Source organism: Vicugna pacos, chromosome 9 (genome assembly GCF_048564905.1).
Source record: "Vicugna pacos chromosome 9, VicPac4, whole genome shotgun sequence".
Classification (NCBI taxonomy): Eukaryota; Metazoa; Chordata; class Mammalia; order Artiodactyla; family Camelidae; genus Vicugna; species Vicugna pacos.
Window position 1 is genome coordinate 32807474 of NC_132995.1, and position 16899 is coordinate 32824372.

Here is a 16899-nt window from a genome sequence, read left to right on the forward strand (position 1 = left end):
CTGATGCGCCTGTGCTGACAGTCAGGAACAATTAGCACAGAGTAGCTCTGAAAAGGAAAAAGAATTCACAAGGCATCGGTTACGGGTGAAGGGAAGTCACCATCTGCCAGCGGGCACCAGAGTGTCACTGCATTGGGAGGGGAAAGGAGTGGGTTGGAGGAGATCCAGGGGCCTCTCTGCCCACGTTAAAACTGAGTAGCTTCTCTGCCTGCCAGCATCACAGTGTCAACACATTCTGTGTGTGTCTCTGTCTCACACCCAAGGAAGTAGGAACAATTGATGTAGGAACCCAGGGGAAGAAAGCAGCATGCAGGCTCATTCCTCTGAAACAGGGAAGCCTACAGAATTTATTTTTAAGCCCACAGCTTATCCTCCGTCCACGAGGCCTCCATACCTTGTCTCCCCGCCCCTCTGTCTTTCCCTCCTGCTCAAAGGAAGAGCGCCCCTCCCTTTATGAGACAGAGGTGGAGCAGCACCCCTAGGTCTTGGCTGCTCTGTGTGAGAAGGGAAGAGCAGGAGGGGAAACAGATCAAAGAAGAGGAAAGGATGAGGGCAGCACCTTTAGGCTAGAAATAACTTCCATAGTTAAAGCCACAACTATAAATGTATCCAATAGAGTGGGGCCTCAACAGATTACAGATGGAATACGCAGGTGGGTCCCATGGACTTTGAGAATCCAGTAGTTGCTAGAAATAAGTTATCTCATCCACATACCTACCAGCACTTCTGATTTTCGGCTATGATGAAACATTAAGGCCTATGTTTGTTTCTCTAAGGTTTAGTCTTCAAAGGGATTGGATGGAGGAAGGAGAAGGAACAGCCAAGGGTAAGGGAAAACTTCACAATGAATGATGAGTGTTAAGTGACACTCCCTGAGGATGTAGTTTAGAATCTTTACTTAGTCACACAACATCAAGAATCAGTTAGTTCCAGGGCAACGTGCCATTCCATCCCCTGGGTCCATCTCTCCCACCACATGCTCTATAACGCAGTATAACCAAACGGTGCGTTCATCTAGAATAGAAAGTTTAAATAATATCTGTCCAGTAACTGCCCTTGCTTCTTTGTGATGCTGGGAAAGAAAAAACAAAAAAGCAAGCAACCGAAACTAAACCCTTTCCAAGCCAGCTGGTGCCTATCTTCCCACAGCATTTTCAGGGGAATTTCTGCTCACCCTACTTCATCAGTGAGGACAGAGGCCATGGGACAGGTCTGGGCCTCTGTACAGGTTGGAAAGAGAAACCAAACAATTTGGGCCACAAGTAGATTCTGGCACATTTTTAGATGAGGTTAAAAACATCATGGTGTGCACAGGGAGCAGGAAAAGGAGTTTTCTGAGGGCAGTAGTGCCTGGAGGCAGAATAAACTGTCCGGTCTACTCTTGGGGTGGAGCTCCTGGCAGTAAGGACAGAGGAGCTAGGGGGCCTCGAGGAAGGTGTTGGTTCGGAAGATGGAGGAGACGATCTTGCCAGTGGCATTGATGGTACCCTCGCTGTCTGAGCTGGACTCAGAGTCGCTGCTCCCAGAGTAGGCACCCAAGCCTGGGAGGATGCCGATGCAGACAGCGGCGGAGGGGCAGTGGATGGAGGGACCGCTCAGGGATGTGCTTCCAAGAGACACGCAGGATGGGGCTTCTGCAAAAAAGGAGGAAGGGCTGTTACTTCATCACCCTCTTCCAAAGTTGATGGCGTGCTTTCCATGCATTGAGGGCTTTATGTTGGAAGTCTCAAAACAAGCCGATACAGTCAACACTACTATCATCCTCATCTTAGAGTTGTGTTCCTTGTTTATAACTGAGAAAACCAAAGCCACAGCAGAGAACATTTTCATACCATGCAGAATGTCACCAAGTAGTTGGGGCTCTTTTCATCCCAGGAAACCCATATTTATGGTAGCCCTCTGGCACAGAAAGCCTCAATCAAGAAAACACAGGACTTGAACTGAAGGTTAGAGGAAAAGTTAAGGACTCTCCTCCACCCCTTCTTCCTTCCTGTTTCCAGCCTGCCTGAATCACTACAGCAGCCTGGTGTGTAGGAATGCCCCATCTTACTGATGAGGGAGGTCCAAAGCCCTGGCTAAGGTTAAGGCCACTTAGAATAGTAGAAAATGGTAAACTAAATCTGAGTTAAAAGCTGATGTACTAAAATGATCCCAGAGCTCACTGTAGAGTAAGGGCTGGAGTTCAGAAGCATTGTCTCAGGCTGACAAATATATTACCTTTGAGGGTTTTGCCTTAACAGACCCCTAACACCTCATGTAACTGTGAAAAGAATACGTGGTTCCAAGTAGACGAAATCAGGAGTACATAAAAAATACCACTGAGAAGCAGAAAGAGATCTCAAACAGCCAGTACACGTAGTTCATTTGCTTATCTTACAGGCACTACTATTAAAGCGGAAAGGAAGCTGCTAAGGATAATACTAAAACATGGAGATGTAGAAAATGACATGAGAGCTGATACTGAATGTAGAGGAGGTGGTAACAAGGCCACAAGAAAGCAGATGCAAATATTAAGAGTATCACAAAAGCTGGCTTCTTTGCCATATAAAAAGTTCTTCCAAAACTTACAACCAACCAACAATTGAATAGAAAAGTAGACAAAAGACACAAACACTTCACAGAAAAAGAAACAAATGACTTAAATATAGGTGGCTGAGGACCAGGGGAGATTTAACTTTTTACTCCACACTCTTTTGTCCCTTTTGAAATTTTTTATTATGTGCATTTAACTACCTATTCAGACAAGTTTTAAGAAAGCCAAATGCAAAAATTCAAAGAGCATCCTAAGCCACTTAAAGTAGGAAGGAACAGCCCCCTCTATCTCTGCAACCCCAAGGGCATCCCTGTCTTACATTCAGGAAGGCTGTAGAAGAATGACAGTCCTATTGTGTATCTTCTCCTCAGACTCTAAGTCTTGAGGGCAAGGACTCCTTCCTCACCATCCCATCCCCTGGGCACAGAGCAGGCCAGCATTCACAACACATACTAATGCAGGGAAGTGCGTTATAGAGTTTCACTGCAAATGGCTGAATTGGGGGAAGAGGTGCGGGGGATGAGAAGAATCTGAAAATTTAGGACATAACATCACATTGTATGCCATTCATTACCTGAACATTTGTTGTATTATTATGTTGACATATACAGTGATACTTTCAGTATTCTGTCAGAAAAATGATTGTTTAAAAAAAAAACACCTTGATACCATAAGGGTATGAATCAGTTACTCAGAAAAGTAGTTTTTGAGAAGCTGTTCAGTGAGATGTGTCACCTTATTAATTATTTCAAGGGTGAACTGAATTTCAGGGTCTATCTTAGACAAAAAAGAAGGATCAAGGTCAGAGCACCTATGGAGGACTAGGGCAGGCCTAAGGGAAGCATGGCAGCCAGCCACAGAAACGTAGCCACAGGAATCTGGACCATGGTGGAATCAGCAGAGTTTAAGCAAAAAGACCAAATCTCCCAATTATCTAAGATGTTTCAAAAAAGAAAAGAGACTACCACTCTGACAAATTTCATTCCAAAAGCAGTTAACTGACCAAAGAGAACAAAATGGTGTCCTCTGATCTTACCCATTTAGTGAAGTTTCCTACCAACTTCTGCATTTGCAGGACATTGTCACACCAAATTAACACCGAAAATTACTAATGGAGAATGTTCTCAAGATTCAGACAGATGTGTGACTTGAGACTAGATAGGACCAACTTGTGCATTCAGTGGCTCTGCTCAGAGCTGAAGCCAGAGCCTCCAGTGGGGGAAGCCTGAATCTCCATGAGGACCACAGAACTATCTTCTGGGGGACTAAAGGGGCAAAGGCTTCTACTGCCGAAGACAAGACTCTAAAAGAAGCTTCCAGGATAGTCTTCTCGTGGGGCCTTAGCTCCTGGCAAAAGAGGATTATTTCTTGCCCAGTTTCTCCCATACGAATGAAAGGGTAGACAGAAGAGATTTAGAATTACAGAAAAGATGGCTCTTAAACACAAGCATCTGACAGAAAGTTTAAAGAAACCACACAAGTCTTCCTTTCCACTGACTGAGGCAGACAGTTCCTAGCAGGGAATAAGCACCAGATACAGGGTTACTAGTTAACTAGCTGAAATATATTTTAGATTTCCATGAAGTTTTATGTGTGTGTATGCACACAGGATATACTTACTCTATTTAAGCAGCTACAGTTCAGCAAGTTCCTTATATATTAAAAAGATACCAGTGAAATGGAACTCTTACATTGCTGATGGGAATGTGAACTGGGATAACTCCTTAGCAGGGCAATTTGGCAATATTTATCTAAATTACACATGCATATCTGACTCAATAATTCTACTTCTAAGTATTTAATGTAATATGTTTTGAATGTGAAAAATGATGCATGTAAGGGTTATTTAATGAAACATCATAAAAGAGAAGGAATGGAAACAATCTAAATGTTCATCAATAAAAATGAAATAAATATACTATAGTACAACCATACAATGGATTACTACACAGCCTTAAAAAGGAATGAAATTCTTTATGTGCAGATATAGTATGATTCCCAAAGTAACTAAGCAATGAACAGAAGAGTATGTTAATTAAAATAATGATAATGATGATACAAAGTGCAAAATAACATAGAAAGTAATCTTACCAAAAAATCAACTTGAATGGACCAAGCTCAAGATCTAACTACCATTTTATAGGAAACAGGATAGAAAGGAATACCATGAGGATGCAATCAGCAAAATCCAGAGTGTGGGAAACTCCACAGGACAAAGACCCAGTTTCTTCACAAAAACAAACAAACAAAAAAAACCACCAAAGGAAACAAAAAATAAATTTAAAAAGGAGGAAGAACTCATAGGTTAAATGAGACTTAAAAGACCTACTAGCTTACTGTTAAGATGCCGTAAGATGGCAATATTCCCAAACTGATCTACAGATTCAGACAATTCCTACCAAAATCCCAGCTGCCTTTTTTGTAGAAAGTGACAAGTTGATCCCCAAATTCATACTGAAATGCAAAAGACCTCAAATAGTCAAAAAGATCTTGAAAAAGAACAAACTTGGAAGACTGACACTTCCCAGTTTCAAAACTTACTATAAAGCTATAGTGATCAAAACTGTGTGGTAATAGCATAAGGATAGACATATAGATCAATGGAAGAGAAAAGAGAATCCAGAAATAAACCCACACATGCTGTTCAACTGATTTTCAACAAAAATGTCATAACAATTCAGTGGGGAAAAGAACAGTCTTTTCAACAAATTTGAGTCAAAAAAATTAGTTCAAAATGGGTCAAAGACCAAAAAGTAAGAGCTAAAACTATAAAACTCTTAGAAAAAAATGTAAGTGTAAATCTTCTTGACCATTAATTAGGCAATACGACACCTAAAGCTCAAGCAATCAAATAAAAAAAAATGGGTGTTATCAAAACTGAAAACTTTTGTGCTCCAGTGAACATCATCAAGAAAGTGAAAATACAACCCAGAGATACGATACTTGTAAATCACCTGACAAGTGTCCAGTATCCAGAACATACAAAGAACTATTATAATGCAATAATAAACAGTCAAATAATCCAATTTTTAAAAAGGCTCAGGATTTGAATAATATTTCTCCAAAAAAGATAAACAAATTCCCAATAAGTACGTGATGCCAACATCATTAGTCATTAGAGAAACCCCAACCAGAACCATAATGAAGATCACTTCATACCCAGAATGATGTACATTATGGGAAAGACAACAAGTATTGATAAGGATGTGAACCTTCATTTACTGCTGGTAAAATGTAATAACGGTGCAGCTGCTGTGGAAAACAAGTTCCTTTAAAAGTTAAACACAGATTTATTATATGACTCAGCAATTCCATTCCTAGGTATATATCTAAACCCAAAGGAACTGAAAACAGTTGCTCACACAAAAACTTGAACGTGAATGTTCATAGCAGCATGGTTCATAATAGCTCAAAAGGGAAACAACCTAAATGTTCGTGAGCTGATGAGTAAACAAAAATGTGGCAAATCATATGACAGAATATTACTCAGCTGTAAAAAGTACTGGTGCATGCCACAACATGAATGAACTTTGAAAATACTGTGTTAAGTGAAACAAAGCCAGACACAAAAGGCCATATATTACATGATTTCCTTTATATAAAATGTTCAGAAAAGGCAAATCCATAGAGACAGAAAGCAGATTGTGGTTGCCAGTGGCTGCAGAAAGGGGAAGAATGAAGAATAACTGCTAATGGGCATGGGGCTTCTTTTTGGGGTGATGAAAAAGTTCTGGAATTAGATAGTGGTGATAAATACACATTCTTCTGAACATATTAAAAACCACTGAACTGAATCCCTTAAAAGGGTGAATTTTATGATATGTAAATTATCACCAATTTTTTTAAGCCATATAAGCCAAATAAAATGTCTAATCTTTGCTTTGATCCTGATTTTTAATTGTCAGGAAAAAAAATTCATGAGAAAACTGAGGAAAAATGAATACTAATTTTGTATTTGATAGTATTTAGGAATTATTCTAATTATTCTAGGTGTGATAATGGTATTACAATTATGTTAAAAAACATTTTTTAGGGATAAATACAGAGTAACTATGGGAGAAACAATCTGATGTCTGGAGTTTGCTTCAAAATATGGGCAACATAAATGAAACAAGATTGGATGTATTAAAAGTTGTTGAAGCTACATTATGGGGTTCATTTATACATTCATTAAACAAGTTATTATCTCAACACTTGAATATGTCTTAAGCTTTCTATAATAAAACACTTTCCAAAAAATAATATATTTGTAACTGCTTGTACATACACAGACTAGCTCTAGACATATATGTAAGAAATATATAAAACTGTTTCCCTCTGGGAAGGAGAATGGGATAGAAGAGGACATAGAGGTAGAAAGAAAGCTCTTCACTGTCTTTTTTAAAAGTAAATTCTAAAGCAAAAAGGTATCAACAACAGCCCACCATTCCTGGAGTTCAGTAGATATGTTTTAAAATATCCTTTTTTTGAAAGAGAAATAAATGTAAGCCCTGTTTTATAGATGACCGTCTAAGTTTAACTTAACAGTCTCAATCCCAATGGGAGTTAGGAATGGAAGAACTGAAAACACTCGAATTTCTCATCCCTGATTCAATCCCCAGTAACACTCACCCTCACTTATAACTTTGTGCCACTTAATACAGTACCAGATTTGATCGTATAAAAGTAACTACCAAAGAAAGTGTACTCCTGGAAACTGCATTGAGCTTCTAAGCTCAATCCAATCCAGCTAACAGCAGGAGCCAGGCATTCTATCTCACTGGTAGCCAGCCAGGTGAAATCAAGAAACTTGACATTTAAGGGAGACAGAGAAACCCCTTTGTGAGCAGAGGTGGTATGACCAGAACTTTGGCTTTGTAAGCACTCCTGGGAAAGCATAATTGTCATTTATCAGTTCCACTGGCTTCTAACATACTATTTTGCAGGGCAGCTGACACCCTGCTAGGTGTAAGTCCTGCATGGTCTAAAATGGTTTGGTAGGTTAAGTTTAGGTAGGTTTGCGTAGAGATATGCACATGTCTCCACAGATAAAATGCATTTCAGCCTTTTACTACATTTCATGTGTATTGTAAGTAAAGAACGAAATGAAAGCTGCCACCCACCTTGATTCTTGTCATCTGGGTCAGGGTCCGATTTCAGTCTTTTCACACTGTTGCCACTCTCTGAGCTGTAAACAAAAAAACATGGTGATCTGAGCTATGTCCAATCTTGGGGATCAAAGCTTTGGGAATCAGAAGTTCCAATAACCACTTATATGGGGCTTAGGCAGCCTCAAGGAGTTGGGATGATCTGAAATGAAAAATTTTCATTTCAGGTTCTTAATCTCCTTCCAGTTATATTGTTGTTATAAAGATAATTTAAACCGTTAACCAATTCAAGGAGGTGAAGCATTATCTCTTCAAGCATCACCTAAACATCAGATTCTTTGTCATCATTCATCTTGGTTAGAACCACAGATGGATTTCAAGAATGTCTGGACATGTTTATAAATGACAAACATTTAGTAGTTATTAGAGATTGAAGAAAATACCTTCAGTGACATGCTAAAGATTCTGAAAGTCACCCAGAAGACCTTCACTAAAAACACATACTTCTGGGAGAGGGTATAGCTCAAGTGATAGAGGGCATCCTTAGCATACACACGGTCCTGGGTTCAATCCCCAGTACCTCTTCTAAAAATAAATAAATAAGTAAGCCTAAATACTTCCCCGACCAAAAACAAACAAACAAACAAACAAACAACAACAAAAAAGAACCATGCAGCTTGGAGAAGGTATAATGCTCCCCAGCTCAACCATCACTACTAATGTAAGTAAGGTTTGTAAAATTCTTAGCCAATAAACAAGTTAGGGTAGTCAAAAAAAAAAAAAAAAAAAAAAAAAAAAAAAAAAAAAAAAAAAGCATGTACTTCAAAGAGGAAGGAAATGACCCCAGATGGAAGGGACGGTGAGCAAAGAATCTGGCAAATACAAATCTAAACAAATATTGTCTATACAAAAAAACATCTACTTCGCAGTGTCAAATATGACCATACTGAAGTACTGAACATTAGTAGCATGTGAAGTAGGAAGAAGGTGACTGTAGCTAAAAGTTCTAGAGTCCATGGATAATTTTGTAGGGAGGTAAGATAGTAATTTACTCTAGGCTTTGCTAAGTATTCCTGATAAAGTGCAAGGTTAGCCACCAAAAGAACAGAAGAATACATAAATCCAAACTAGTAGAATGGAAAATAAAATGAACAAAATATTTTAAAACCATAATCAATTTTTATAAAAAAGATACAAGGAAAAATACTTTTAAATAAAAAGCCAAATAACATTATGATAGTAGAAACTACATTAAAAAATTCTAATAAATTCAATCTATAAAGAGATTAACAGACTAAATTTTAAATCAGCTATTTATGAGACACACCTGAAAACTTAACAAAAGCAAAATAAACAAACAGAAAGTTTGGAAGCAAAGGAATGGAGAAAGAATTACCGCAGCAAATACTAACCCAAAGAAGGCTAGGGTACCTATATTAATATTAAGAAAATAGACTTTAAGATCAAAAGTGTTACACGGGATAAAGGAGGTTAGTTTACAATGAAACAAAGTTTAATTCACTATGAAGAAATAACAGTTCTGAACATGTATGCTTCTAATTAAAGAGCTTAAAAGTATACTATGTTCAACAGAACTCTGAAGAAAATCAAGAAATCATTACTACAGTGGGAGATTTCAAAATACTCCCCTCAAGTACTAACAGAACAAGTAGACAAATCTGTAAAGACACAAGATTTGAACCATATAATTAACAAGTTCGTTTTGTTGTACCTACACAGAACCCAAAACAAACAATTACAAAACAGAGTCTCCTGAAGCTCACTTGGAGCATTCTCAAAAATTAACCTCAGGAACAGGTCATAAAGCAAGTCTAAAGCAATTTCAAAAGAACCAGTATATACAAACCACAACACAATTAGGGTAGAAATCAATAACAAAAACAAATATATTGTATTTCACAGAGTCTAAGACATCACTGATTGTAAGGTATTAACATGTGGCAGAAAAAAGCTCATCTTAGAACAAATGAAAATGTTTAAGTTAACTAAATATGTTTGGAAGTTTGTAAAAATGCTTATAATTCATGAATCAAGGAAGAAATCAGAATGGATATTTAAAAATTTAGTTGGTAATATATGTATGTATATGCATGACTGGGACATTGTGCTGCATACCAGAGATTGACATATTGTAATTGACTGTACTTCAATTAGGAAAAAAAAATAACTTAGTTGGAAATACAAAATTGTATACAATGAAAGCTGAAGAAAAACTATAGCTTTAGATGCCTACAACTAAAAAGAAGGGCTGAAAATTAATTAGCTTGGTATCTGACAGTTACTTATAACAAAAATAATTAAAGTATAATATTGAAGAAAGTAAAGAATATTCTAAGGAAAGGAGGGAGGAGATATTAAAGAGCAAAAATTAATGAAATAGAAAAAAACAGGGAAAAGTAAATCCAAAAGATCTTTGAAAAGACTAATAAAACAGACACTACCCTCTCATGAAAACAGTCAAGATAAGAACAAAAGCACAATTCATCAGTATTTGGGACATAAAGGGGACAATTACAGATAGAACAGCAATCAGAAAAATAAAGAATACTAACAATTTAGCTCATGTATTTGAGAAAAAACCAAAATGGACAAATTCCCAGAAAATATGATAAAACTGACTCAGCCCTCTTCTCTGCAGCTCTGGGAGCAGATCTCCTGCCACAGCCCCTCATTCCCTGAAAATGTACCCTTTTGCCAAGTTTGTCTCCACCCACTCCTTGATCAGGAGAACCTCTCCACTACTGAGCTGACTGATCACTGTCTGCAGTGATGCTGAAATGACCAGACGGAGACACTGACAGATGAGAGCCACAGCAGCTTGGCAGCCCCATGTCCCAATCACCTCACTTATTCCTAGTTGCAGCTTCTAAGCCAGTGCCTTCTCACAGGACACTGACAGAGCAGCCAAGTTCACTGGAGCTGGGGCTGCCATAGCAGGGGTGGCTACCTCTAGGGCTGGACCTGGAGGTGTGTTTGGGATTCTCATCATTGGTTATGCCAGGAACCCTTCTCTGAAGCAACAGCTCTTTTCCTGTGCTGTTCTGGGCTTTGACCTCTTGGAGACCATGAGGCTCTTTTGACAGATGGTGGCCTTTCTCATCCTCTTCCCCTCGTGAAGGAGCGATCTCCAACTCCTATAGTTCTTTCTCCTATGTCTTGTCTGAACTGTACGTTCCTTTTCGTGTAATTCCCCAGGCAGCCTGGGGAAAGTGGTTGGCTCAGGGTTTTACAGAGGGACACAAAAAAATACTGTATTAGTAAGAAAAAAAAAAGACTCAAAAAAGACATGGAAAAATATAAAAAGTCCTATAATCACAAATTTAAAAAAAAGAGGGCCCAAAGTGATTTCACAGAGTTCTACCAAACTTTCACAAAAGAACACTACCAGCTTATACAAACTCCTCCAGAGAACAGAAAAAGAAGGAATACTCCCTAAATGAATCTAGGTTTAATCCTCATATCAAAATCAGATAAAATGGGGGAAAAAATACATGCCAGTCTCACTCATGATTATAGATGCAACAATCTATACAAAATACTAGCAAAACAAATCCAGCAATTAAAAAAAAAGAAAATACATCACTACAAGCTGGGTTTATCACAGGAATGCAACATTAGAAAAAAAAACTTTTTTTTTTACTGTAACAGAGTTAAAAATAAAAGTTTATTTTATCAATTTAAAAGCACAAAAAAACTGACAAAATTTAACAACTCAAGGCTACAAAAGAATCTCTTACCAAACTAGGAACAGAACTTCCTTAACCTGCTAAAGGATATCTGAAAAGAAAAAAACAACAAACACTATTCTTAGTGGTGAAAAGTTATAAAAATTCTATTTAACACTAGAGATAAAACAAAGATATGCACAGTAATTGTTTCTTTCTAACATTTTACTGGCAGTCCCAGCCAGCGCAATAAGAAAAAGGAATTAAAAGGTGTAAGGAAGAGAATAAAACTGTCATTATTCACAGATGGTGACTCTCTACATAGAAATTACAAAAGAACCCACTGATAAATTATTAAAGTTAATAAGAAGAGTTATTATTAAAGTTAGTAAGAGTTGGGTGACTGGATATAAATATTCCAAAATCAACTGCACTTTTATATATCAGCAACAACACAAAAATAATACCCAGGACTAAATCTAACAAAAGACATGTACAACCTTTTTGGAAAAAAAAAAGCTATTAAGAATTTACTAAATGTCATTAAAGGAAACAAATAAATGTAGATATATGCCATGGATAGAGAAAGAGTCAAATCCATAAAGATCTGTTCTTTCCATAAATTTATCAAGCAATTTAGTAACATTCCAATAAAAATCCCAATAGGGATTGTTAAAGAACTTTAAATCTAAAATTTATATGGAAGAACGAAGTGGCCAAGAATAGATAGGACATCCCTGAGAAGAATGTAAGGGTACTTGTCGTAGCAGATATCAAGATCTGTTTTAAAGCTACAATAATTACAGAGTGATACTGGTCCAACAGATCCTAGGAACAGAAAAACAGAATCCCCAGACAAACTCACGTATGTATGGAAACTTGTTTTAAGACAGAGGTGACACTGAAGGTCTTTGAGGTAAGGCAGAAGTAGTTAGTAAATGTTGCTAGAAAATTGGCTTTTCATTTGAAGAAAAGAACTGAATTGTGATCCCTGCCTTCACAAAAGTCAATTCCAGATAGATTAAAGACTAACATGTGAAAGACAAAATTCTTAAACCTTTACAAGAAAAACTGTATTACAACCTTGGGGCAGAGGGAATTTCTTGAATATAAAAGGATCTAACAACAAGCAAATATTGATATATCTGACCACATTAAAATTGACCACCTTCAAAAGGTACAAACTTCCAATTATAAAATAAATGTTGTGGGAATGTAACATACAACATGGTGACTACAGTTAATAATACCGTATTGTATATTTGAAAGTTGCCAAAAGAGTAGATCTTAGAAGTTCTCATCACAAGGAAAAAAATATGTCATCATGTGTGGTGATGAATGTTAACTAGACTTTCTGTGGTGATAAATCATTTCATTTTTTATATATATGTACATATATATATATATATCAAGTCATTTTGCACACTTGAAACTAATATAATGTTACATGTCAATTATATCTCAATTTTTAAAAATTGACCACCTTAAAATTAAATATTAAAATTAATAAAAGTAAAAAGATAAGCTATAAATCGGGGGAAAATAATATGAGGACTATGTTAAAAAAAAAAAAACCTATAGATCAGTAAGAAAAATACAAATAACCTAGTAGAAAAATGGCAGTATGAATGAACAAACCTTTTTCACACAATAGGGCACATGAATGGCAAATCAACATATGAAATATGTCAACTACATTTGTTAACAGGGAAATGCAAGTTAAGATCATAAGGAGATGCTGTTTTATAAATCACTGTATCATTGTATCTGTTATATCCAGTAGGGCAGCAACTAGCATTCAACACTTAAAATTTGACTAGTGCGGCTAGGGAATTGGATTTTAAATTTCACTTAGTTTTAATTTGTTTAAATTTAGATAGCCACAGGTGGCCAGGGGCTATCATACTGGACGCACAGCTCTAGAGAAACATATGCACATACGTAACATAGCATGTCCTTGACATATCAGCACCACTTGCCATAATCCAAACATTCATTCACAGGAGATGAACAATTCTGGTATCTCAAATAATGCCCTGTTATACAGCAGAACTCACTTTCAGAATGAATTACAGCTGTATATGCACATACACACACAAAATTGTTTCAATCATAGAAACAATTTGAGGGAAAAATCAGTCACAGAAGATCATATATATAATGAAATTATTTTTATAAAGTTCAAAAACAAGCAAGCTATAATATAATACTTATATAGGCAACCAAAAAACCCCAAAACTATTAAAGTAAAGAAAAGGCAAAAGAATTTGATTTGGAAAAGTAGTGTGAGGATGGCAAGGCAGGGGGACGATGGGGAGGAGCAAGAGGCAGACTCAATATTTTTGACAACACTCTAAGTCTTAAGCTGGGTGATGGGTTCACAGGTGCTTGTTTTATTATTATGCTTCATAACCCCCACACACACCAGGCATCAGACTTTCACCAAGCAACAGAATCATCCATGGAACTCTAAAAAATAGACTCCCGGATCTCCTTCTAAACTTACTGAGCCAGAATTCATGTGAGGCAAGCCATAGAATTAACAAACTCCCAAGTGATTCTAATAAACTCAAGGCTGGGTAGATTAGGAAGTCCCGCCTCAGGAGACGAATTTATTACCTTGCTGCACAACACAACAATAAAGGATGACTAATAAAGGTGATCTAAGGATTAAGAGAGATACTTATAACACCCATTTTGCTAGCAGCAAGACACCGCTGAGTAGTAGCTAATTGCCCATCTAGAGAGACCTTTCTTGGTATAGTCCAGTAAAACTAACCCAGTCCAAATCCTGAAAGACACTGAGCCAGGCAAGCACACTTTTATAAAAACTTGAAAGGAATAATTCATGGCTTGGGTAACTGGCCCTTTTCAGGCCACTGATACTCCTCTTTGCTGCTATACCATGACGATATTTTTACATGTCAACAATGTTCCTAGGAAGATCAGCAGAAGGATGGTATGCCAAGCCACAAAACTGCATCAATGCACTCCCTTCAAAACATGTGGCTGGTTGCCAACATACCATATTGATTTTCCTAATAGACTGCACTTAAGCTTAACATCATTTTGCCCCTGGGTTGGTCAAACTGAAATGACCAGATTTAATCATTTTGGTGCCATTTTAAGATTTAGAAAGGGAGGAGCAAGCATAACAATTTATCAAGATCTCTAGGCAGGGCTGCCACTCCACATCTATCAAGCAGAACCCCAAGCCAGGTGTGGAACCCAGTCACAGTAGCCATATTCTTACAGGCCACGGTGTCTTTGCAGCAGCTCTTCCCCCTGCCTGGGATGCCTGTCAAAGCCCTAGACAACCTGTCCTAACTAATCAACCTCTCCCTTCTAATGCCTTCCCTGACTTCCCCAAAATGAGAGCACATACCTGCTCCAGGAAGAGTTAGGTGTTTCCTCCTCCCTACTCTCATTACACCCTATACAAATCCTTTCATAGAACGTACCACCTTGTTTGCCTGGAAACACAGATGCTCAAGTACTGAACTCCATCTCTCCTATTACCTTGTGACCTCGGACAAAGGTCTTCAAACTCTGAGATTCTCAGCCTCTTCCTCTGATTATAATAATTTGTACTTCATAGACTTGTTGAGAAGAGTAAGAGATACATGAAAAGCACTTAACAACGCCTGGAACATGGCAGGCATCCAATGAAGAGTAGCTATTATATGAATGAACAATCAGAGAGACAAAGGTCAGAGGCTATAGAAGACACCAAATCTGGTAGAGAGAGAGAGCTTAGGCTATCAATGGAACTTCACCAGGACTTACGCTTGGGTAACCTTTTGCTCTGATACCATTACTCTGGCATTTCAGAGCACACAGAGGGAGATTTAAGTGGTGTGAATGCGGGCTGACCTCTTATGCTTCACAGCTCCTGCCAACAGCTTTGCCTGGGAGAACTTGTTCTTGGTTTCTATGGGTTTCACAGTCACTTTCTTCTCCACTTCTTTCTTGTTTTCTGGAGAAATTCCAACCTTGTTGAGATTACTGTGAGTTACAGGTTAAGGGTCAAACTAAGCAAAAAGAAGGAAGCAGGACAATGGTAAATGCAGAGACAGAAGGCAGAAAGAACCCACTAGCACTTCAGCTTTGCCATGTAATGTTCAGCCTACTCATTAAAAAAATGCCCTCCCCTCTTTACTCTTCCAGTCAAATCCAGCTGATTTCAAAAGAAATGAAGTTGAACAGGAGGAAGATGGCAAATCAAGCTCAAAAATAACACAGAGAAGCAAACCGTTCTCTCTGATTTTCAATGAAAATCTGAGCGTGACCAGAAAACCTACTATTACCAAAGACATGGCCAATATCATCCTTGCTGGGGAAGACAAAGGTCTTGGAGAATGCAACAGAAAAAAATGTGGCTTCCCTGAAAACAAAAAATTTTTGCTTTTTTCCCTCTCTAGGGGTAAAATCAAATTCTGCAGAATGTCCTATGACTATCAATGGCATTCAGTGTTAGCACGACTAACTCCTACTCTGCTGGTGCAGGACATCAGAATCATTTTAAGGCTCAATAAAAAAACAGCCCCTCCCCTGTTCCAAACCTACTGAATGAGGACCTCCAGAAGCCCAGAAACCTGTTTTAAACACTATCTCAAGGTGATTTTAATGAGAAACTCCTGTGAATATATTGTACAAGGACCAAAAAGTTGTTTTAAAAGCATAATATAACCAGTTCACTTGTAACACACTTTTTCCATGCTTGATGTCAATCTCTGGCTCTCAAGTTTTGTCACTTTCTTTTGTTCTCTCCATCAACCCCCACCCCTCCTTCCCTTTTATCATTTCTCACAACCTATTAGTCAATAGGTAACCACTGGAACATGGTGCAATTCCTTACTTAAGATGCAGTAGTGCCTTACTGGAACAATAGTGACATCTAGTGCCCAAGACAGCTAAGAAGTACGTACTATCAGCCCAAAGGGGTCGGGGTGGGGGTGTATGGTCTAAGCCGTTTATTTATGTATCTTTGAACAATGGAGAAACTGGGTTTACCAGAAATTAGGAAATTCTAATTCTGATCACTCTTCAGGTACTAACTTGATTCTTATGGGCATCAGTTATTTTGAACATTTTCAATAGTCAACGGCGATTATGCATAATGCTCAGTATTATTCCAAGTTTCATCAACTGAATGTTTTTAAGGTCATCATGGAAACTGATAATATGTTAATCCTAAACATTCATTTTTTTTGGAATAAAAATGAAAGAAACAAATTTCATCTTTCTAGTACGAAATACCAAAAACCAAGAGCATGCTGAGATTTTTACTTGCAACTCCATCATTAAAGGATAGATAAACTCTCAAAGAAAATTCTCATTATTAAACACTGAAAAGAAAACAAAAATGGAAAAAATTGATATAAGAAACCACAAAACCACACATTTATAATGTCAAGACAAAGACAAAAACCAGCACTTAACTTTTTATTCTTCTGAAGTGAAGAAAAGCCCTCAACCTTTTCTTTTTGTGGGGGCAGGAGAGGTGGTAATAATATTATTTCTGATTCACATTCAAAGCATAAGCAATTTTTCCCCTTAAGACCCTCTCACCCTAAAATGCTTTAAATACAGA

The 16899-nt window shown here is 37.6% G+C and overlaps 1 protein-coding gene and 1 pseudogene across 10 annotated transcripts in view; one reads left to right on the top strand and one right to left on the bottom strand.

The window, feature by feature from the left end:
- Positions 1-879: 879 nt before the first annotated feature.
- The window catches only part of PSME3IP1 (proteasome activator subunit 3 interacting protein 1), a 31008-nt gene continuing 14988 nt past the window's right edge, over positions 880-16899 (bottom strand). For all 10 annotated transcript variants that reach the window (XM_072967421.1, XM_072967415.1, XM_072967417.1 and 7 more), the window contains 3 exons: positions 15180-15312; positions 7636-7700; positions 880-1634 (listed from right to left, as the gene is read on the bottom strand). In XM_072967421.1, the coding sequence (XP_072823522.1) occupies positions 1417-1634; positions 7636-7700; positions 15180-15312 (416 nt within the window). In that variant the 3' untranslated portion in view covers positions 880-1416. The remainder of the gene's footprint in view (positions 1635-7635; positions 7701-15179; positions 15313-16899) is intronic.
- LOC140698558 (ATP synthase F(0) complex subunit C2, mitochondrial pseudogene) lies at positions 10323-10757 on the top strand (annotated as a pseudogene).